The following is a 24966-nucleotide window of genomic DNA, read 5'->3' on the forward strand; positions in this document are numbered from 1 at the left end:
CTCTGGATCTCTGTGGTGGCCTTTCCAGCTACTGAGTGGCCATCTAATATCCCAGTTTAGGCCATCTCATTCTTAGGCAATACGCCTCCCTTACCAGAGCAAAGTGAGACCTCTCGGCAGCCCTTGATAGCCCATGGGTTTTTCTCAAATAACAAAAAGAGCCACCATTTCCTTTCCAGGAAACATATCCCTCCTAAGTAGCTGGGAGCACTCATAAGCACAGAGCCTTCATATCCCTGTCCCTAGAAGGGATCGCCAAAATAATCCATGAATCTAGATCCTTTTGCCTTCTTAATGCAATAGACCTTATGACTGAAACACTTTGCCTATCACCTGCATCCAAGCTCTCCTGTAGGCAAGGTTCTTCTCCTATCTGCTACAGTGTCAGAACATTGCCTGTGAGCACCACAGGTGAATTCCCTTCCCTCCAGATATTGAAATATCTCTCATTTCATGGCACAAATTCTCCAGCTTTCAAAGAGAAATCCCTCCTCAGATTAATCCTCACAACTGATTCCAGCATGACAGAGTTAAAGGGCCCACTGCCAGCATCAGGTGGGGCAAGGCATGTGCTCTTCACCAGAAGCCAGATCTAGCATCCAATGGCTTGAGGGAGGGCAGCTTTCCTCTCCATTCATTTCCACCACCACTACCCTTCTGCCTTGGTTAGAGACACTCCATTCCTTTATTCCCAGCCTGGCACAATCAGAGATGCTTAGTATTTTGGCAAACTAGCAACCCCAACTGGTAACACATTGACCCAGGCAAAAGGGCAGTCAGCCTTCAAGTTTTCAAATTCAGCATAAATTAGCTGCCCTTTTAGCCATGCTAAAGTGGCCATGCTTTTGGCTGTTACATCAGGGCTTCAGAGTAGGGGCTCTCTTGGTATGGGATCAGTTCTGCCTTTTCAGCAACTGCATCATGATACACTGACTCAATCCATTTTTCATCCTTAAATATATTCTGCATTCCATCTCTTCTCACCTCTATGAGAAGCTGTGGCACAAACATTAGGCATTGGCAGAACCTTGGAGATCTGCATCCACAGGGCTCCTGCCTCAGTGACTCCTTATTTGCCACCTTCCATCCAGTTTCTTCAGGCAACAGAGCTTCCATGACCATCATAGCACGTTGGATCGTGACACCCATTGCCACTGCCTGTGACACACAGCACAGATCTAGGCTACTGCTCTTCATTCTGCCAGAGCAGTAGCAGCCTCTGCTGCTTTCTTCGCAAATGCATCTCCATCTGCAGAGGAGCTGTCACTATAAACTGGACTCCTCTGCCCCACAGAGGCTGCATTTGTCCTCCTTATAAAAGTCTCAGTTTGGCACACGCCATCCATTTGGATGCTTCCTCACACCATGCAGCAATTGAGACATTGCACACTTGTAACAAAGATGGAGGCATCCAACCCGATCCTTTCCAGGTGGCTGACAGGATGACCGCTTATAGTCACCAAAGCTTAGTTTCAATCTCCACCTGTGACCTATGTCCTCAGAGAGTGCTCTTGTCTCTATATGTTTATTTGGTATACGTTTTCCATACACCAAATAGACTTCATTTCTGGAATCCTGTTGCTTGACTACAGACAGAACTTGGTACAGAGCTGAATGAAGCAATGATCTAAAACTACAATCTTGTGACACCTGTCTCCTTTTAGATACCTATCACAGTTACAAAATGGGCCTTTATACTGAGTATCCAGTATCCCACTTCTGCCAATTTCCCCCTTTCCTCTGTGGCCCCAGACTCCATCTTCCTTCATTGTTTTAGAGGGCTGCCTAACCTTTCAGAACAGATCTTGTGTGGGAGGCACAGGAAGAGGGAAGAACTCTGAAAAATGCTCTTTAATAATCCAGGGTGACTACCAATTATCCTTCTTTACAGGCAAGTTTTCTATGGCCTTTAGAGGTGTAACTGACCATTTGGAAGTCATTTGAGATCTAGACGAATGCTAGTTGGGGAGTTTAACTCTTGTTTCCTATTACCTGCATTGTTTTTTACTCTGTGGCTACTCTGTGCAATATTGCTGTACTCTGAAAAAAGTATTTATCTACATTGAAAGCTTGAGATAATTTTGTTGGTCCTAATGGAGATGCTGTTTTGACAACAGATATGATATATACCTAGGTTTCATATTTTACAGGACGTTTATTGAGAGCTAATCAGATCACATTCAACTGGGATAGGCTGGCTAGCTGGATCAACTTGACAGAACAGTGGCCATACAGGACATCTTGGCTCATTCTGTATTTGGAAGAAACAGAAGGTGTTCCAGATCAGTTAACTCTAAAAACAATATATGAGCGGTAGGTATGATTTTGATTATGGTGATATTCAAAAGTCAGCATATTTAATGACAAATGCATTATGCAATGTGAAATTCATGGCTTGTATCCAAGTTATGGCTTTTGACAACGCAACAAGCAGCAGGCAATTCCTCATTTCCCTGCATCCCCTCTCTGTGTCCTGAAATTCAGAGAGCGGTATCTCAGAGGCTGCAGTGGGAGGGAGAACGGGGAACGCTCCATTGTGTGAGCCAGTATCTACTTGCACAATATTTGATTGCACCACTACTTTCCAGCATAAATGCAAGTGATTATTTTGAGGTTAGACTCCTTCAGGATGAGCATATGTCTAAATGCCTTGCTACATCAAGGCGAGTGCTTCATCAAACCTCTGTAAAGTAAGCAGTAAATGGATATGTGTGGTATGCTGTAATGATTTTGATTGCTAGAACTCAAGTGGTTATTGTTAATTATACCAAATGATGAAGTCCCATGACTTGTTAACGGCATGGGGTATAATTACATTTATGGTGGGTGGAAAAGGCATTGTATGATTTGATGTCTGGATATGTGCACATTTCTGACTTGTAGTCTGACTTATTTGTCTTCACCGTATTTCAGTTGCTTTTCCAGAATGACCCAATCTAACGTCATTCCTTCAAGAGATTTCAGACAGTCTTTTGAATATAAATTTAAATAATACTAATCAGCTGATATAGGGGAGCAGCCAAGGAACTGAGCCACAAATCATTAAGGTTCTGGTTATATTTTGTATCTGCCACAAATTCATTGGATAGCTTTAGACACGCTTCCTCCACCACCCATTTGCAAAATAGGGGATAATAATACTGACGTACAGTCTTACTGTAAGGAATATAAAGATTACAATTGCATAATGCTTTGAACACTTGAAAACAGTATACACAAAGTATGCATTCAACATGTTTACTGCTAACTGCATACCCCTGTGGTTGCTTTTGATACATCAGGTATCTAGGAGTTAAAATAGTTCTCCAAAAGGGCACAGGAGCTTAAAATACATCGTAATAAAAACATAATAGGCAGGTTTGTACAGTACATCAACCTACTCTACAAATGAGTTGTATAGTATGGGTTTTCCATGGAGCAGCCCATGGGACATCCCAGGGACTCAGTGACTAAAGCTGCCTTGTTTTCTTTCCCTGCTGTGCTGAGGACACCTTTGCTGTCACTACTGTGGCTTTATCCCTTTTTGCCCTTTCATGACCTTTTTGTAATCTCTGGCAGTGATACCCATTAACAGTCCTTCTGAAGATAACATTGGAGAAGCTGTCCCTGGTTTGCTACCTTCTTTTAAATTATTTTTAGATACCAGAAATGTATGCAAGTATTTTCATATTTTTTTAAAAATTGTGCTGGCCTTGTACAGGTGTGCATATGCAGATGACCAAAATGAAAAGTTTTGCCTATTCAGTGTTGTTTGATACACTGCTGTCAAAGTACGGGTATTAGCCATGGTCGTTGACCAAGCAAAGATGTAAATAGCTTATTCTGTTGCTTTGCTTCTTCATTGACCTGTCAATTGGTGAGCTGTCAGCAAAGAACAAAGTTGTGAAAAGACCTTTGCTTGCAAAAGAGCATAGTGAGTACACATCTCCTTTACATCAAGACTTGAAGTGGGAACCTGACACTTCTCAGTGTCTTGTACCTTTTCCATCCTTTCCTGAGACTCTCGATGCTGTTACGGCATCCACCCCAATTTGGATTTTGCCATAAGGTCACTTTAGCATACAGAAATGGATCAAACTGTCACTGACATAATACTTTCTGCCCCATGGTATCAAGGCAGTATTATAATCTGAATTTGCAAAAATCATCTATGTAAAAGGCCGATGGCGCATTGACTTCCTGAAGGTGTGTAACACAAGGATTGACAACTTATGGCCTTCACTCAAATTTTAAAAGCCCTCTACATGTGATCATTTCAGACCTCTGGCAAGAATGATATTCCCTTCCCTTGGCAGTCCAGTGCACATGAACAGAGAGGAAGAGAGAAAAGCGGTGACACCCCAGTTGCTTTTAGTTCAGAAGGTGCCTCATGCTAGCTTTGGCCCCAGTTATTACGGACTCCTGACAAATGAGTCAGCCTGAAGGAATGTAGATCTTGACAGAAAAAAGTTTCCTACCTCTGATGAAATATGTGAAAACTGGAGGCTGGCAAAGGAAGACAGAGAGTTCCTACTCTCCTCCAGCAGCCCCATTTTTCTGGTGGCTTTCTAGCAGCTCCACCTTTTCTTCACTAGTCTATTCACATCCTTGTGCAGAATTCCTTGTTGCCTGTGTTTCTCAAACTATTGCCTAAGCGGCAGCCTGGAATTGCAGCTCCTATGTGTGTGTCATGCTGAGTGGCCATGGTGGAAGAGGATAGGGAAAAACTCTGCTCCTTGCATCCTGTGGCCCCAATGAAAATTGCCCCTCACCCCCACACACTCTTGCTTTAATTTAAACAAAGCTGGACAGGCTTCTTAATTACACTTGTAGTATCACATTTAGTTGTTTTTATCTGACAAAGCCAAAAGGTCCAAAATATCTTATTTAAAGGCAGGGATACTTCGGTCAGACCATAATTTAACTATGTTCTTGTATCTACGGTATAAATGATTTTCTCATTTGGAGAAGTCTTCTTAATATTCCATTGCAAATGTTCCTGGGATTACAATTAAAATATTTTAATAGGTATATGCTTTTATATGTTCTTATAAATATTTTATTCCATGTGTATTTATTGGTCAGGAGTCTCTATCTCTTCAGTTAACTTCTTCCTGCTTAAGTGATTTAGCCCAGTGTTTGAATTTATTTATTTTATTTATTTATTTATTTATAATGTGATTTATATCCTGCCTTTTTCCTACAAAGGACTCAAGGCAGCTTACATCATCTCTCCTCCTCCATCTTATCCCCACAACAACAACCCTGTGAGGTAGGTTGGGCTGAGAGTCTGTGACTGGCCCAATGTCACCCAGTTGGCTCCATGGCTGAGCGGGGACTCGAACCCAAATCCTCTGAGTCCCAGCCCCATGCTCTTAACCACTACACAAACTGCAGGACAAGTAATTCCTTTTGCTTCTTATTAGGATTGGTTGATCACCACTTAGAGAGATTCTGCTTCTGTTTTGTAGCTGCCTGCTTGCTCCTGGAGGTTGAGAACTGGCAACAGGACTGGGAGAAGGGCAAAGGAGGATGGCTCCATAACCATTAAAGGCAGGCTATCCAAGACTCATGATATAAGAGTCTTTGTCCTTATAATGCTGTAATGTTCACTTGCATTGCTGAGGCAGGTTAGCTGACTTGAGGGGAAGTACTGGAGCATCTCAGCAGCATGATACAATGCATGGTTATTCAGAACCAAATCAAACTGTGTTCCCTGGAGTTTACTTTTCTGGTATGAGTGCACAGGTCAGGTGGCAACCTAGGTTCACCTTGACTAACTTTATTCTGCCAGTAGATGGCACCAGCAACTGGTAGTCTTGGAGAAGAGGTCTGCACATACAGTATCATAACATTAACCATGAGCTTGTATTTGTTCCCATTCTTAGTAAGTTCTGTAATGTTTGTTTCAGTTGTAACTCTGAAGGAATGTGAGATGTTCTTATAAGGCTTACAGTTTCTCAGTGGTTAAAACTGAGACAATTGCTGGAGGGAGACCACAGGTTTACTGCTGAACATTGCTGTTACCCTGTAAATCATGATCTGTAAATTTGAAGTGAAATGCTAGACAGGTTCATTTATAACCATGGTTTAAGAAGCTGCTTCAGATCATGCATCTGGTTGACAAGGGAATCATGATGTACATTGAGCTGAAATAGCAGCCTTTGGAGGCATTTCCTTCAACTTTTAAGGCACACAGAATGACACCAGGTGTCGGAAGCTTTGTAAGATAATTCTTCTGTGAGCCAGATTTGGGAATGTAGAGTTAACTCAACAGAATGTGGGGATTTTTAAAAAAAAAGTGTTGGTGTTTCTTTTGCTTTTGTTATTCACTCAGCTTTTGTGAAGAGTAAAAACATAGAAGTTCTAGCATCCAACAAACATAAACATGATACAAATCTTGAACCCTGGAAGCAGCTTTTTAAAGATTTAAATTGATTTTTATTTTATTTGCAAGATGTATATCCTTCTTTTCCTCTAAGAAGCTCAAGGAAATACATATGATTTGCACCCCACCTTATCCCTCCAACTTCTGTATAATATATGGGGCACAATGTGAGAAGGACTCTGACCTAGATCACCCAGTCAGCTTCATATCTGACTTGCTAATTAATTTTAGTATTCCTCAGGGATCCGCTGAAATTGGGGGATGGGCTTTTGGGAACTTCTGTTTTGCCCTCTATGAGAAGCACACAGCTTTCCGGTGTTATTTTTCCATCAGGAAGACTTGCAACCATGTGAAAACATTCTCCTTGCTTCTACCATTCAGGTGCTTGTTCTCCTATCCAAACAGGAAGTGTTGTCCTTGGTTTTCCTTCAGTGACATCACATAGATGCATCATTATATTTGTATGCATTTCCATGGTCCAAGCACCATCTGAAGTGAACCTGACTGATCAAGATGAGTTTTGGAGAACATTTTAGGCCCCCTTAAAGCATTGCTCTCAGAGTGAAAAATATTTGCATAGCAAACATTAGTTCAAGCCTTAGTTCTTACACCATGAATGGATTATTCAAGTTCTGCAAAGAAATGTGCTGGCATTGTAGGACATACCTGGCTGGTTGGCATTAAGCCTGGGCAGGCTGGTCATGTTCTCAACCATTATCTGTGAAATTGGAGCCATCCATGCAGCCAGGGATTGAAAACTTTTCCAAGAGCTTCCAGCCCAACCCTCAGGTACCCCAGCCTCTCAGGTAAACTCAGGAACTACCTGGATTCAAATAAACCAATCAGCATCCATGACTGGAATTCCAAATCAGTGAACAACTATCATTGCTTACCTGGTCAGCAAAGATAAAAAAGGGGATTCAAACATGTGTTTTGGATTGATTGCTTGTGATAAAACTATTCTTGAGAATAAGATACTTTCTATTTCATCTTTGTTGTGCTTAATTGGGTGGAGTGTGCCAAGATCACACCCCTTGTGTCCTTCAGCTTCCTAGAAACTTTCTGGCCTATGTCTTGGGGTTTATTTTTTTTGGCCATTGTTTTAAAATTATCCTGGACTGTTTTTAAAATAATTATTTTATACTGGATTATTTTATGTACTGACCTTCTGGTTGCTACACCCCGAAAGATGGAATAAAAGTACTTGTATAAAAATACTAGCAATTACTAGTTCCAATGATCATATTGAATGCATATCTCATTTTATTAAGTAGGCTTTGACTGGGATAAATCATTTTAGAAATTATATTTTTCTTCAAAAAAGGAGTATATTTCATCCCCAGAAGCTTGTTACTATGGTTTTAAAATGTATGTACAGTGTTGTGCTAATAAGAGAGACTATAAATGATATACAATTTATTTTTTTTAAATGTGTTCATAAAAAATCAGAATAAGGAATCTTTAGCACTAGTAGTAAAGTTAATTTTTTCCCCTATAAAAAGCCTCATTTATTTTTATAGCAATTTGATGACACATCTGCTTGCTTTATTCAGCTGGAAAAGAAAATGTTGGTTCTTAGTGTTTGGTAAAGTTGCTTTTGTTAAATTATTTTCTAAATCGTTCAACTTTTAACAAATGACATTTGATACTAACACTGGAAAGCAATTTCAGCTAATTAAGTAGATCCTTCTATAAACCACTGGAACATTAAGATGACAAACTGTTCATTCAGGATTATTTTAATTGGAACAATTATTGTAATTATGTTGCAATTATGTGTTGAGCTAAAAGCCTTTGTCTAAATCATTTGAGATTTTTTTTGTTAACATATACATAACAGTGAGGAAAGAGTGAAATGAAAACTCAGACATTTTCTATCTATTTTCCAATACGACATTTAGACAGATAGTAATTACTCATTCCATATAAACTGTACTTGAGACTTTTACTTATGCCTTTTAAAAATATGAACAAGATAATTTTTCAAAGGTTGCTTTCCAGTAGGTGGTGGTGGTTTTCTATTTGAGAAGGTTTTAGCCAGTTTTGTCCTTTTTAAAAAGTGAATTTTTATAAGCTTTATTGAAATGTTAATTGTGTCAGTAGTTGCCTTTTTCTTTCTCTTTGATTTAAACAATATGAGCAGGATCCAGACCAGGCTAAATAGTTTGATTTCAATTGGTAAGGGTATACCTTTGTGCAAATACTGCATGGATACAACCAATGGGGTTTCTAAAAGTGATCTTGCAGCTCCTGTAGTCTTATAATCCAATGAGGACTATCTCTTTATGGGATGAAAATCAAGACATGTTTTGCCCACTCTTTTTTTTAAATAAGTTTTATCTGAGAAATTATAATCCTAAAAAGAAAACTACAAACAACATCCATCATCAAGAACATCGAGCCTGCTGGGTCAGCCCCCACACCCTTCTTTTTCCATTTATGATAACTTAGAAACATATTTAAAGCTATGCGAAATCCAGTTTCTCTAGCCAATAATAAAAAGATTCCCAAGTTTGATAGAAGTCAGTATCTTCCTTCTCCTTCAATGGTAAAATCAGTCTATCCATTTCTGCACAGAATGTTTTGCCCACTCTTATAACACACTGCAGCCTTATGTGCTGTGCCCATTCCATCCGAGAAAGTCCCCCTACCTTCACGACTAATTATCTAAGTGGTAGTGTGATCAGCAAAAATCAGAGGAAACATTTCCTGCTAAGGCAAAGCCACTTTGCCTTTTTACTAAATGCAAAATCAATATATTTTAGATATGCTGTTTCATATATACTGTTTTTGCAGTACCCTGCCCTGTACTGAAGCATTACTGCAGGCTTTATTAAATGTAACATTGATTCCCCCTTTAGTTCAACCCAGCCCTTTCTCCTCTACCCCCACTGCAAGAGATCTCTTCTGATTCTTTGACAGTTTATCCCCAACCCCCCACCCCCATGGCTAAAATGTGGTCCCACCATGAGTTCCCCTTCTCTTTTGTCCCACTCATGTTAGCCATGCCAGACTTATCTGTCTGCATCCCGCTCACCACCCTGCTGAAGCTCATTCCTCTCCTGTCATGTTAAATTGGTAATGTTTCCGTGCAGCCGCTCTCCAACTGCTTGTCTCCTAAAATCAGGAAGAGGAGCAAGGTGCTGCCTTTTCCCAACCTGTAGCCTGGCAACATACGTGGGCATGCTGGAAGGACACCTAACCTTGAAGCTACCCATGGGTGCCCACTGACCCTAAAGAGCCCAGGGACAGTCTGTTGCTGTTTTTAAAATGTGATTTGCAATAGATGCCCCTATAGCGATGATTTGCTGTGTTTGGAGTCTAGAACAACTCAGGCATTAGTATTTGTGCATTGTTTTGACTAGTAAATTCCTTTTTGTGTTCATTGTATGCTGTTCCTCAGATTGCCTTAATAATATACCCAATTATCTAATTTCCACTAATTATTTTGTTTGCCTGTCAGAAATAATATGCATACATTCAGTATACTATTTTATTCTTTACTATTTTTAAATGTCGTTAGTGTCCTTATACTTGGATGGTATGTCAGTCTTGAACGATGACATTCTTGATACTTGGTAGGTACCTTTTTGACTGGTAATTTTCTTATCTAATTTGCCTGGTTAAAGAAGCATCTTATGCCAACTTCTTTAACAAACTGTACTAGGTGAATTGCTAACATCTGTTTCAGGGCGAGTAGTCCACAATGTCCAAACAACACATAATATGAAATGTGTTATTTTCCCCTTTCTATTCTTCATTATAATGTCAACTCACAAATCACGTACTCTCAGCTTAACCTACTTCATAGGGTGGTTGTTGTGAGGAGAGGAGAAGAACCTTGTAAGCTGTCCTGAATTCTTTGCAAGAGCCAGAAAGGCGGGGTGCAAATAGAATGCAATAATAGTAATAAACAATAGCCTTAATTGCAGAAGCTTGCCTTTTCTTTGAAACATTCAGTCTCTCTTGCTGATTGCATAGTAACATTCTTAATCTAAGTATGCTTTTAAAACATTGTTTTATATTCCCATTGTTTCCAGCATTGTATTTTTCTGCACTAGCCATCTCTAGGATGTGTGTAGGTAATGAAAAGTTCAATGTCACTTCCAGACAGTGACTTTTAAAACCATTGGGGAAGTCCTGTGGCAGGGGAATTTTCTACTACCCTTTGCCCTCACTCAGATTTGCCTGCATTTCCGCAACAAGATCTTTCAGTTTGCCTACAGTGAGCAACAGTTTTGCTTCTGAGATCCTCTCTTTGAACTGCAATCTGTACTGGAGATGTTCAAGATATGCTTTGTAAGGGAGGACCAGTCACTGCATTCTTTGGCATAGAGCTATCCAAGTGTTCCGTCAATGCCCTGTTAGAGGATACAGGTGGGACAGCTCCTTGGGCCTCTACATGGACTTTAATTGGGCACCACAAAACTACCAGTTTGGGATGCCTTTATATGAACCATTTGGCAACTAATTCTCTGAATGATGGCTTATGTGCCATTTTGTCACAAATATAGAACAATGCTGTTGAATGCTGTCCAAGATCCAAGGAAAAGAGAAAAGAACCTGATACTTGCCCTCAGGATTCATTTTTCTTGCATGAATGAAAGGAACCTTCACCAGAGATACAACCACATTTGCGGTGTGGAGCAGGGTAATTGTCAGACTTAGCTTAAATTATTGAACTTGACCATCTAGTCCTGCTTGTACCAGCCCCTCCTGATACATTAACTACACCTGCCAGCATCCTCCAGTCAGCACATGCTGTTCTAGTCCATTCTCTGGTCATATCAGCAGCTCCCCCACTGCTGTATTTCACTAAAGAAGGAAACACTGAAAGCATCAGTTTGGTCATTTTGCAGTGTCACATAGTGCTACTTTGGAATAGCCCTGGAATATCCCTTCTGACCAATTCAGGAATAACCCTGCTGACACTTGAGAGCAAATTTAACCTGAAGTTGTTCTTGACTTTTCACTGGCATTATGTGGTTATACAAGGGTAGTAACTGCAATATTGAAAACTAAGTGCCACATTACCTACACAAATGCCTTCAGCATGGCTTTTATTTGTAATATAACAACTTCAGAGGGACAACCGGTATGAGTGTTATGAGGAAAAGACAGAGTAGCCATTCTCCCCATGCTATAGTCCTATGAAATATCCCTCCTCCAAGCTGTTATTCATCACAAATCTAAGTGTGAAGGAAGGTTAGAGCATGCTATCTCAATTTTTTCTTAAGGGAATTTGAATTCCATAATTGCCCCTGAAATATATATTTACAAGTGTCAGTTGCCATGCAAATCCTGCATCTGAAACAAATTTTGTGGATTGAATCTGAACTCAAACGTTCAGTTCATAGACTGTTCTCATGGAAACACAAATGGGCAAGAAAATGACCTAGTTCTGTACTTGTTGCATGTTCTATGATAAATTATTTCTTACTATGGTTTTGAGATCAGTCCTCTCCAGAATTTAAATTAAATTAATTGCATTTCATTTCCCACCTTCCTTCAAGCAACACCAGGTGGGCATGCATGGTTCTTTTCCTCTCCCCATTTTTATCCTGACCACACTTCTGTGACATCCCGGGACGACACAACCAGCCATTAAACCACTGTGGCCCTCACATTGCTTCTTTGTAAGTTGCATGTTAATTCTTGCTGCCTCCAGCTTCAGAGCTTCCATTACTGGCAGCAGATACTCTGGACTAGGAGTGCTCTGGTTTTGTGGTTCTAAAAGACTACAGTTGCTACTGTCACCACGCTTAGTGTTTGAATTGACTTAGATTCTATGGATATAAAATCTGGCAAATACTTTTGCAAATGAATGTTTTACCTTTTTTTAAAAAAAATCTGAGAATCACAAGGCGCATAGTTTTGTGGCCCTTTGCCAAAAGATTATAATTTACATAAATATCTTTCAGCATAACATTGTAATGTATTGAGCTCAGAAGGTTAGAATAGAGATTTCAATCTTTAAACCAGCAGTAGGCTATTGGCTTCTGAACAGGAGCATTGTTCGCCATATGCAGAACACTATTCACATTCAGACTTAAGCAGAGCTGGCATTAAAATTCAGCTAATTTGCTTCATGTGACTTCTCAGCTGTGGTTTTTCATCTAAGTCCTTAGCTCCTTTTCTTTTTTAGAGTCTTGTTTTGCAAAAATCAGATGGTTGGGAAACTTTTTAACTCCTTGTTCTCTTGTCTTTATTTGTATCCTTTCAGGCATGTATTATCATACATTGAACATGTAAAAAATCACAATTTGTTGATAGGTTCAGTTTGTGGATGATTTGAAGAACAGCTTCATTTGGCCTGTGTTTTTAAGTCCTGTCCATTATAAATAGGAGATCTGATACTGGGTTTTTGATGCTTAGCCACACTTAAAAGAAGTACTTGACAAGCCTGTAAAGTAATAATTTATCATCTGGAATTTAATTTACTTTCTTTAGAATTTCAAAGAATATTCCAACTACTAAAGATGTTGAACCTCTGCTTGAAATTGATGGTGATATTCGAAACTTTGAAGTATTTTTGTCTTCACGAACTCCAGTCCTCATAGCACGAGATGTGAAAACCTTTTTACCATGCACAGTAAACCTTGATCCAAAGCTCCGAGAAATAATTGCAGGTAAATGTATTGCCAGTTAATGGCACAGTGGGAAAGCTTTTAATGCCACTATAATGCTCTTGTGTAAGTAAGATAAAAGATATACTTTTATTGTTGTCAAAACAAGAAGTGCAAAAAGACAATCACTGGAACACATCAGAGCAAATCTGATGTGTGATCATTTGTAAGTATGTTTCATCTTCCCAATGACTAATAAAAGGTTGACAGTTCTCTATAAAATATCACTTTCACCTTTCCTAGTCCATTTCTAATATTTCACTTTGGCAAGGACTGCATGGCAAAGGCTGCAGTTTTTTCTTCTGTTTGTTAGTACCTGGAACATTGTTTAGCTCCTTGTATTTAGTATATAAAATCCAAGCTGCACTGATAATACAGGAAAAATTTACAAATAAATTTAAGATATTTTATATGGTGTTTCCCATGTAAATTTTCTGTTGAAAATAGCTCTGTGAGTCAGAATATAGATGTATTGTGCAGTGCAGTATAATTGTATGTAAGATACTTAGAGGCTATCTATTACATTTAAAGCAATATAAACACAAATTTCTAAATGTATAAAATACCTGTCTGGGCTCTTTTTCTTTAGAATTGCCCATGTTCTCTTCTTATGAACGGGCACTCCTATACTGTGACTGGGTTCAGACAATATGATAACACCCCTCCCCCCAAAACTGGGTATGGGGCTACGGGTGGTTGTTGAAAGGTGGGCTATCATGTTGACTGAACCAACCTTGCTAACAAACCCTGGTTGGTAACTATGAAGAACTCACAGTGCACAACCCAAGAACTAACCATGGGTTCTTTTGTTTGTTCATGGCTAACCAGCCATGGTTTGTTAGCATAGATTCAGCCAACATGACAACACCCAGTTAAGCTACCATTCACTGCATTAGAGTGCAGTATTGGGGATGGGTCACAGCACTGGTTACACCTTGTCCTCTTTACAACAAAAGAGATATTTTTGCTTTTGCCTGCTCATACATGCTGGGTCTAGTTTTTCCTAGCTGGAGAGAAGCAAAAACTTCCTTCCTATTTTTTTCCTCTTTTTCCTTCAGAAAGGTGCTTTCTCTTTCTCATTTGCTCAGGAATTGCATAGGGATTGTTATATGCCTTTTCTCACATTAGAATGGTATTTTTGAGAATATTCTTGCATGTTGAAATGCAAATAGACTTAATGGTACTGAATAACTTACTGGTAGGGTTTCCTTTGCAAGCCATTGCTTGCTTGATATATAGGCAGCTAGGGGAATCACCTTGAAAATATTTCCCCCCTCTCTTCCCTAGGCCATGCCTCTGGAGTCTGAAAGATGTCCATTTGAAAAAGAATTCCCCCTTTGGCTGCAGGAAGGCATACTGCATCAAGATAAATCCTCTGGAACTAGAGAGGGAGGAGTACTCCTGAAGGTGTATTCAGATGACCTGCTCAGGGAGCCTTAAGGCGAATGGGGTGGGCTATAAATCAAATAAATAAGGTCCAGAGAGAAGAGAAATTTCTTCTAATTGCTGCTCTGTCATACTGGAAAAAAGGCAGGCCTTTTGTACCTCTCAGAGTGACTTCTGTTTTTCACTACCAAATGTATCTATATTCTGACTTTGCAGTAGTATTGTAAAGAAGGAATTGTAAAATGAGGACAAGTTTATTAATGGCAAGTCACTTTTCTCTGTGGAGGAATAAAGGACAGGCCAGTGGAAAGGGAGTGACACACCCTTTCCAGAAATACTAAGATCACTCTTTTTCCTTTTCTCTCTTCCTTCCTCCATTTGCAGGCCCAGTTCTCCAAAGGATCATCCTTTGCCCCATCTCTTTCTTTATTCACAAGATTAATCCTCCCTTTCACAAGTTTCAAGAATGGCCCTTTCTCCTTTTGACCTACATGTTCCCTATTTGTAGGGAGCTAAAGATAGGACAAGCTGCAAGTCTAGGGTTCTCTTTCCACTACTAGAATCAGTTGTGAATACAGCTAGGTAGAAACATTTACACAAACCATTGCTTTTCAAGAATCCCTAGTGCAGAAGAAATTAAGACTGTCTGGTGAGAAAGTCAGTTGCTTTTACTGTCATCTTGGAAAAGAAACACTCTAGAGAAGATTTATAGGTCAGCAGTCTGGATTTCTGTCCACTGGTGCTGTAGATAGCTTTCTTCTTTTCAGGAGTTTGAGACTGAGTAGGGTGTCTATTGAATGATTGCTCTCCTTTCCTTGCAATGTTCCTTTGTATTCTTTGTAGAAGGTTTCCTACTAAGAGAATTTGGATTTTGAATTTGTAAATTGTTCTTGTCTCTAGAGACAAAAATATTCAGACCCACTCTGTCTGAAACTCTTGGCTGTTGTGTTAGGGTAATTGGAAATCCATTCTTACTATTTCCATTGCTCTCTATAATGGCAACATTGCCCATTTATTGGGTGGGGAGAATCTTTTCCTTGATTCTTCGTTCTGAGATTCTGCATTTTCATAGCTGTAGTAGCGGTCTGCAGAAAGCCCTTGTTCTCACCACAACTTCAAGTTTATGTTTCTCTCTCTAGTTTTGAGGAGTGAAAAAATATTCAGTGTTCCTTCCATATCTACAAAGCACAACAATTTATAAAGAGGCTCCTAATTTGTCTTGTTTTCTTAATTGTTTCAGTTGTTTTGTCAATTCAGAATTTAACATTTATTCTTGCTGTTCCGTGATTTTGTTGGATTGCACTTTGTGTTATCAGGTATATAATTTGATTGCATTTGTACATGGGGCATTTCAGATGTTCGTGCAGCAAGAGACCAAATTAACATTGGAGCGATCCCGTATCCTACTTTGCCTTTACAAGAGGCAGCTCCCAGAGCATCCTCGGTGTTTAGTCAGCCCTCGTCAGCGTGCTCTTCGACACACTCCTTTAACGGGCCTTTCAATGCCGGAGTTGTATCGCCTCAGCCTCACAGCAGCTACTATAGTGGAATGACAGGACCTCAGCATCCATTCTATAATCGAGTAAGAAAAAGAGCAGCTGTTTTAAATTTATGCTAGATTGTATTTTGTTTGGATGTTATAAATGCTTGGTTAAAAACACATCAGCAACAGAAAACTGACAAAAGTGCTAGTTAGTCTTTTCAATTTTAAGTGCATGCCCAACCTCAACCATGGCACAAAGTTTGAAGAAAATAAGTAGCTATAAACCTTTGCATAATTGCAGGAGACAGCCAAATGAAACCACATGAATGAAAGACTAGGATCTATGGATTTAGTCATGGATGGAAGCGAGACTGTTTATCTGTAAAGGCAATCATGGGTTTCAGGGATTATTCTAAGAATGATCATGTAGAGGCTCACTTATTGGCCTCGGCTCATGGCATATATTGAGCCAGCCTTCTCAATATATCAGATGTTGCTGGTGCTACTCATCAAACATCTTGGAAAAGTGGGTCGAACCAGGTGGTGTTTTGCAATTTGGATAGCCTGTTGAACAATCCCGTACCCAGTTTGAGCAATCAAGACTTCATTTAAGAAGTCACGCCTTTTTTTAAACATGTCTTTTGATTCCACACAGAATCCTTTATCTCCTTGATATTGATAGTGACAGCATGAGCAATCAAACCAGATAACCCTCTAACCATTGCTTTCCCTTTCTTGTGAACCAGATAACTATGGTTTCCAAGTTTGGAACAAGCCAGGATATCATACCAGTTTCATACTGGTAGCCATAGTTTCCTGATTTAGGTAGGACAGGAAGCCATGGTGAATTAGAGGCTTTCTGGTCTGATTACTCACATCATAATGGGAGAAGCAAAATATTTGCAGACAAAATATTTGCTCATATTTCAGCTTCTTGAGCAAGATACAATTGTCTAGATGAAGCCACTGTATGCATACTCAAAAACCACAACAAAGGAGCTTGCATTGACTTCAACATACTAAATGGATTAAGAATGTAAATATGTACCTGCTCACTTGGAAGGAAGCCCCACAAAATCCAGATGGGGCCTAATTTTAGGTAGATCTATATAGGATAATACTGTAACCATTAATTTTGGAGCCTGCAGATCTGGACTCAAATACTTGCTTAGTTATTACTTTTGTGCATGGTCTTGATCAAGTCACGCTCTTTCATGCTTAGTTCTTCAGAAGAAATGTAAGTAGTATATATCACAGGATTGTGAAATGTGCATCTGGTGAAGGTTAAGAAACAGTCTGGATTTGAAAAGTGGTGTAAAATTAAATAATACAAGTGACCTTATGAGTGTATTCTTTGCCAGAGGTCCTGTGGAACACTTTCCAGTACTTAACCCAAGGTGTCTCAGTCACACTTATTCCCATGGGATTTTTCTACCATTAGACTGGAATTAACCTAACATGCTTTAATGTAACAGTTTTGGCATTTCCCCCCTAAACTGAATCATTTAGTAGTTCTCCAATGAAATCACTTAAATGTTATCACTCATTACAAAATTTTTTCATTACCCTAATCTCTGTATCTCATTGAACTCAATTGGAAGTCTCCCATTGACTTCAAATATGGTAGGTAACCACCTAACAATTTTACCTTTTGTTTGTTTTAGTATAGATTGTTTGGTATATACCTCAGTAAGCAAAAGTGTTCTATAACTTTTATGTTTTACATATTTATGTAGTATTTGTTGAATTAAGTTTTCTTTTGATTTATGTAATGGTCCCTTTTTGTTACATGTTTCTTTCCATAGCCATTCTTTGCCCCATATGTTTACATGCCAAGGTATTACCCTGGCAGTTCTCATCTCACCTCACGTCCATCACTAAAATCGAGTTTGTCCAGGGAACAGAGCAGTGGTCTAGTAAGTATCTCAAAAAGTAAATCAACATACTAACTTAAGATTAGTCAGTAATTCAAAGTAGATGTATTTATTGTCAGCACATAATTGCGTAAACTATTTTTTCTGGAGTATCTTAAAAAAATTAAGATAAGGCTAGATAAGATTGTAAATTGTATTTGTTCCACCTTTTAAATAAGTTTATATACATAGAATTCAAAATTTATGAAGTTTCTATCTAGTATTAAGAGTCTTAAAGAATATTAAAGTGAAAATATGGAAGACCTGTTACAGTAATAGGTGCAGATTTAGATTTCACTTGCAATGATAAAATTATTAACTTTGATGCCTTCATAGATTTAAGAAACATAAAAGTAAATTCTTTGATTTGCCTAAGAACATTCATAGTCATAAAAATGCTTAATTAAACATTTGTATATTTATATTCAGATGTGAAACAGGACACATTTTATTTTTAGTTTCATCAGGTAGACTTCTAACTTTCTGTTACTGTAGACAATTGATCTTTATAAACATTCTTGTAATTGTGCCGTACTTGTATAAATTTAAAATCTCTTAACAGGAACTCACATTGTACTGACTGCAGTTCAGAGAAAATAGGAAGTATTAAAAAAAAGTGATTCAAGAATATGGATACATCTAGGGCAAGACTAGTTTTAAACTTACTTTTAAAATTCATCCAAACCAGAGATAGGTGACTCAACATCTATAGTCTGCAGTCGAGCTGCAAAGAGTTCTTTTTGAATGAGTTTTTCTTCTTTTTCCTGGAAAGACGGATCTACTACTTAGTCATTATGGAGACTCAATTCATGTCTAGTCTCAAATAATGCCTTGTGCTCACATGCTTCCTCTTTCCCCCGTCATTCTTGGTTTGTGGGCAAATTATGATTTGTACAAACCATGGCTTGTCTAGTTCAACTATAATGGCAAGCTGTGATGAGCTACTAACCAGGAAATCAGAGCATGCAAAGAGAGGAGGGAGGGGAAGAGAGAGCACATGAGTTTAATGTGCATTCTGGACTGAATGGTAGTGCAAATCCTTTCACAAGCCAAGAAGAAAGCCCCCGGGGGTACCATATGCAGCCCTTGCAAGTTTTACTTTCCTTATCCCCTATTTTAAAACAATGTTTCAGTAGGATTATACATTCTTTGATATCTTTTCATCCATTGTTCCTTCATATTTTTGTTGCATGCGTACCAGTTTTGTCCAAATCATAATAATTTGTTGTTGTTGTTAGGATATTATCAAGGAGGATGCTGCTGAGTGGCTTCCTTCACCCACAGACCCCTCCATGGTAAATGAGTAGTCATGTGGTGTGAAATCTTAGCATCTCATTGCTTCTTCAACAGTAATGAGTCTGCCTTAATTATAACTGCAGTTCACTAACACTGCATCAGTGGCTTGATGAGCAATTAGAGTAGATGAAGACTAATAAGCGTAGTGTGTGAATGAATACAAGAGCTAATACTTTACTTATAAAATATAGTGTATTTGCTTTTCCCCTGCTATCCCTCAGTAGTTTGTGGAGTACAGTGCTTTTGGTGGAGTAGAGTGAGTGCCATATTCATTAGCAGGCCTCTTCTGGTTAATAAAGGTGACTTTGAATATTAACTGTTCACTTCTGTAGCAGTGAATGGTTGATGCTTCATCTAAATGTTTTAGCCAAATAGTCTACATCAAGACATAAGGCTGCTGCAGTTCTCAAGGAATAAGCTGGTCATGGGGCAGTGAAGGTGGAAGTCATGAGCTTAAGAGATAAGTAAATCTTATATTAGGGTTGTTCCTGGTAGGCCACTGTCTTCATGGTTTACAGTGATTTTGAATTTTATATCTGAAATGCCTTACTCTGTTTTAAAATTAGTAATTTGAAATCAAGAATTTTATTGCCTGCTTTTAGCAATGTCTTAGAATTTCCTCTGGATTGTAACCAAGGATGGCAGTCCTTCATTTGATGGCTTTACCCTCTTTTCTGCAGCAGCTCTTACTTGTATGATTTTGGTTTTGTGTTCATATTCTGAATACTCACACCGAAAAAATGATGACTCTCCTCTCCTTCCCTCCCTCCCTATATTATAGAGAAAAAGTCGAGGGTTCCTACCAACTCCCACCACCCCTCCACTTTATACACTGCTCATGGCAGATTAAGCCCCTGTGTGGTGACCACCTAGCAACCCACCTTTCTCAATGACATGTTCAGTGGCACTTTCTCGCCCTGAATGCTTCCTGTTCAGTTAACAACAGATCATCTCCTCTGTCCCACTTACCTTTGCAACTCAGGGCTCTGAATGAGAGAGGCAAATACATGGCCTAACAGTTGAAATGATGTAATATGATTTGAGAATCCATCCTTCCATGATGCTCAAGCAGAAGGCACCTACTCAAAAGGCCATGCTGACAGACGACTGCACATAGAAACAGTCAGAAAAATAATGTAATTTATGTGAATAATAGAATGCAATCTGATTCCCTCCTGGTGAATCTGTTAAGACAGTAATTTATTTTTCATACATGGTGGATCCAGTTTTCAAAACCCAAACTCTTAGCTTGTATTTTTTGCTATTTATACATATCTTCATTCTAATTAATTGAAAGGTACTTACCAGATCATATTGTAATGCTTCTATTATTACCTAATGGTTATTTGAGAAAATATGAGTGCCTGCCATTTGGCAGGGGAATTAAACCTAGCTTGTTCAGAAGTTACAGAGAGGCATCAAAATTGTTCTAAACATTGACTGCCACATATATTAAGGCTTTGAATCAATTGCAGAATCTTTACAGTTTACATAGTACCACTTGAGCAAATACCAGTTTAATTGAATATGGTACCTTTGCATCTTAGAAAAGAAGGCCTTTTCAAATGGCCCTGATTAGTCAGAAAAAGTAAGTGGAAGAAAAACATTAACAAATCAAGCTAGAGCCAGTTAAAGATGTTGGTAATATGTAAAAATGAAGCATTTAGTTTGCATTAGAATTTGAGCTTTTTCATGCTACAGCATGTTTTGGGCATGGTCCCACTGTCCCCTGGCAATAAGCATGTAATAAACATAAATACTGTTGTAAAAGGTTCTACAGACAATTTTCTTTATATAATGTTCTACATTCCACTGAAACCATTTCTTTCAGTAGAATTATTATTATTATTATTATTATTATTATTATTATTACTATTATTAGGGGTTGTAATGAGTGGATGGGATTGTAAGGTAGTTTGTAATCTCTGTGGCCCTGAACTATGTTGGGTCCTGTTGTTGGCTGAAAAGGCAAGGAACATCCAGTGCAAGCCATTCAGGTAATGAAAAGTAATGGGAAAAGCATAGCTGTACTTGAAGAGAGAATTCCTGGAGTGCAGTCCATGTATGTAACATTAAGTCAGGCCGATGAAAGTACCTTTCTGGAAGCTATGAGTCTTCATTAAAATTGCAACACTCTTCTATATTCTAATGTTTAGTCTCCTAAACATTTTTTTTCAAGGTGCACTTATAATAAGCACTGAATTTCACAAACTGACAGACAAACAGTGTACATTGCCTGGATATGAACAGTTGCTTTAACTGGGGTCACTCCTGTGGATTTTGACTTCTTTGAGCACAGTGCCTTACCACAAACCCTGTCTTTGGAAGCCCCAAAGCAACTTGTCATGCATTATAGGGGCTTGTGTGGAAAAAACATGCTTAGGATTTCCTTGCAGATGTGGAAGTAGTAATGCAATTCTTTGGTTCATGGTGCATGTATTTTAATTGGGAGATATTCCATCTTTCATTAGTTGCGGTCCTCATTTTGAAGGAGAAATCTTAACAATACTAGCTTTGTCGTAATAGCCATTTTCTTACGTTTCATGTTAAGCTGTGTCATCTTTTTTGTCCTTTTTCCTAAAGCAGTGTAAAACTGGGTTAAACAGACAGAGACAGGTACAGCAACTTTCTGAAAACTGTTCACTTGTTTTTATATATTATTTTCATAGAATGTCCATACTAACACTTCATGCTGGCTGTCTGTACACTAATGCACTTTACCAGCCTTAAGAATTGCTTTGACATCTTGCTTTTTAGATTTCGCATGGCAAATGCTCTCTTACCATCTTTGAAAAACACAACAATTGGGAAAAAGTCCCTTTGAAGTATAATTATTCACATATTACTAAAATCACTTGCACTGCTTGTTATTTAGGCACTGCTTTTTATTAGAAGGAACATTCTGGATAAAACTGCATCTCTCTTATAGGTGATATGCCTTAACCTTAATAATCTATTTTCTTATAATTTTTATGGAGAAATCTTCCCTAAATTAGCTTACATTGCATGCTGAAACTACTGTTCATCAGTTTTATTGCATCAGTCTATTATGTTTGGTGTTTTAGCACTTTTTAAAACTTTCCACACTGTTTCTGCTGTGGTGACTATACAGTTGGAATCACAACTGAATTCCAGAAAATCTAGTAGACATATAATATAGAATTTAATTAATATAGATAAAACTATCAGCAACTACTGCATCTAGGCTTTACTGTATACAATTATTTTGTTATAGTTCTACTCTGGTTCACTTTCACAGATCATTTTTGTTCATAATGTATATGCCTTTTAAAAATGGTTACTTATATGAAGAAAATGTGCTCCTCAGAAGCAGTCCTGGAGGTGGATTATGCAGTGCAACTCAGACTTGCTTGCAGCCTCTACATATTAATAAAACAAATGAAATAAATACTGACCAAGAAAGGTGGGAAGCCTGATTGCTCACATCCATGCAACCATAGTCTGGGTGCACGTACAAAAGCTGGTACCATACAGTGCATGGACAAAGGCATTTTACCCTGCTGGAGCAGATGTCTGTATGAATGCAAACTAGGGTGTGTGCACACCTCACTCTCGGTCCTCAAAGTAATTTGTAGCATCTGATCATAATATTGGTATGATTTTTTTGTGAGAAATATATGGCCTCGTGAACCATTTGGATTTTAAAGAAAAATACTTTGTCAGCATTGTATTGATTGGTGATAGTATTGATATAGGATGGATAGGAAATATTTAATATGTCTTCATGGTATCAAAGTGATGAACTTCAATCGAGAAATAAGTTCTGAAATGGTATCCCTAGGATATACACTATACAAAGGTTGTTCCTAATACGCCCGGCATTCTTTTTTGTATAAATGAGGCATAGACTTCACCATCCGTGAGAGTCTTGCCTTCCGTTTATGAGAGAGGGAACATTTTTAGTAGTGGACTTGAGCTGAACACCGAAGAAAGCCTTTTCAGGATCAAATAAGTAGACTGCTCTTCTTCTGATCTTTCCCTCTGCTTTAACAAAGATGCTTACTTGCCTCACACAGACTAGAGTCTGTTTTTTTCAGACTTTTTCTGAATGCCATTTTCATTGCCATTATTAGGCTTTCAGTGACTTTGCTGAAAATTGCTGCCTATGCCTGGAAGTTAGCTCAGCGTAAAAGCCCTGGAAAGGCATTTTATGTCTTGTTGCTGCTGTTTCAGAGAGGTTATGGGGAAAACTGCCAAAGTAGCATAGCGTTACTGTTCTTCCCTGAAGCAATTCAGTTTTCTGGATCTTGCAGTGCTAAAAGATCCACAAGAAGAAATCATGCTGTGCAATTACATCCCTTTCTGCAATTATTTTGAGGGGGTGGTGGTGGCACCAGGTATGCATAATCCCATCTGCCAGTTACCAGCCCTGATCCTCATTTAACGAATGAAATATATGATGGGATTTAAGAGTTTGTCTCAGAGCAGTGGGATGATTTTGAATTTTTACCTTCTCTTTAAGGGTCTCTTCACTTGAGAAAGGCAGACATACATTTTTAAAGACATGTTCCCATAGCAGGGAACCCTGGCCTATTGTGGTTTTTATACCACAAGTGTTGACTATGCCTTTATTTCTCTCATACATTATATTACAAACTAGAAACCCATTAAGAGCTCTTTCATGGTTCTATTAATGAGATTACATGGCTAAAATATGGGCTCCCTCCTTAATTGGCTGAGGCAAATGTTAGAACTTGTAGATCCTGTGAACAGGTTCAGGGATACTGTGTTGGATGATGCTTCACCAGACATAGCAGCCCGCCTTATTTATGCTGCCAAATTGGCAGGAATCCATTTGTCAAGGGTATGACATTTTGAGCATCTTTTTTGATTCTGTTCTAGCTGGACTTCTTGCTTCACCCTCTAGACCCTGCTCTGACTACAGAATTGGGCACTGAAAATGCTTATGTAGAATGAATATATTGCAAAGGTCATTGAAATTTCCTTAGTCTTTATGGCAACGTCATTCATTTCATGTTAAAAACCTACAAACTCCTTGAGGAAATTTTCAGTGGAAGTCATTGCTTATTGCAATATACCATGGCAATGTGTTTTTGCTTTCTTTTAAACTATTTACTGAACTGGGAAATTACCCTGGAAAGAATGATACTTCATCCAATGGAGCACCTGGTGATATGCCAGGATAGTCATTTCCAGGTAGTGCTGCCTCTCTCCGGTGATTCATATGTGCGCAAAGCTCTGTTTGCTTTTCTTTGCAGTGTACAGTGGACATAGTGAGCATTTGACATATCGCATGTATGTACTTCTCCGTTGCATAGGGAACAGTCCCAGGCTCAGGAGCATCCCAGGTGCCTTTGAGCTCGATGAGTGTTGACGCTGTGTGTGAAAAACTGAAGCAGATAGAAGGACTAGATCAGACTATGCTGGCTCAGTACTCTGCAACTATAAAGAAGGTGAGTTTCTGTATGTATAATTACCCACTTTATTTCCCACTTGGAAGAGGGATCTGCCTTGCTGGAAAAACGGATTGAAGATTATGCCCACATAATTGCTTCAATGATGCAAACTATGAACAGAGGCTTGAGTTGCATAGACAGAATGTCATCAGTTAAGTATAGATCTAATTTATGGGGCTAAGTAAGATCGATTGGTTTTATTTTGTAGGACTGAACCAAATATTAGAGATCTGGGAGGAGAGATGGCTTTCCCTATTTGTACACTCCTTCTGTATAGACATTTTCAAAATAATGTTTTTAAAAAGAATTGCAGTAAGTTGTCGCCAGCCAGATTGAACCTAGTCTGAAATAGTGTAGTCTGTCCACCTTCTTGGGAAGTTCTAAGACCCTTCCTTTATCCCATCTCTAGGGCAAATAGGGAAAGGCATTTTGGATTTTCTTGACCAAAGCTAGAAAC

The 24966-nt window shown here is 38.7% G+C and overlaps 1 protein-coding gene across 10 annotated transcripts in view; it reads left to right on the top strand.

Moving 5' to 3' along the window:
* The window catches only part of KIDINS220 (kinase D interacting substrate 220), a 67703-nt gene that overhangs the window by 31665 nt on the left and 11072 nt on the right, over positions 1-24966 (top strand). For 4 of the 10 annotated variants that reach the window (XM_044418453.1, XM_044418498.1, XM_044418489.1 and 1 more), the window contains exons 22-28: positions 2151-2313; positions 12818-12996; positions 15735-15961; positions 17668-17778; positions 19014-19070; positions 21655-21687; positions 24372-24506. In XM_044418453.1, the coding sequence (XP_044274388.1) occupies positions 2151-2313; positions 12818-12996; positions 15735-15961; positions 17668-17778; positions 19014-19070; positions 21655-21687; positions 24372-24506 (905 nt within the window). The other 6 variants (XM_044418463.1, XM_044418471.1, XM_044418517.1 and 3 more) reach the window with 6 other exon arrangements.

Source organism: Varanus komodoensis, unplaced genomic scaffold, assembly GCF_004798865.1.
Source record: "Varanus komodoensis strain SLA01 unplaced genomic scaffold, ASM479886v1 scaffold10, whole genome shotgun sequence".
Taxonomy (NCBI): Eukaryota; Metazoa; Chordata; class Lepidosauria; order Squamata; family Varanidae; genus Varanus; species Varanus komodoensis.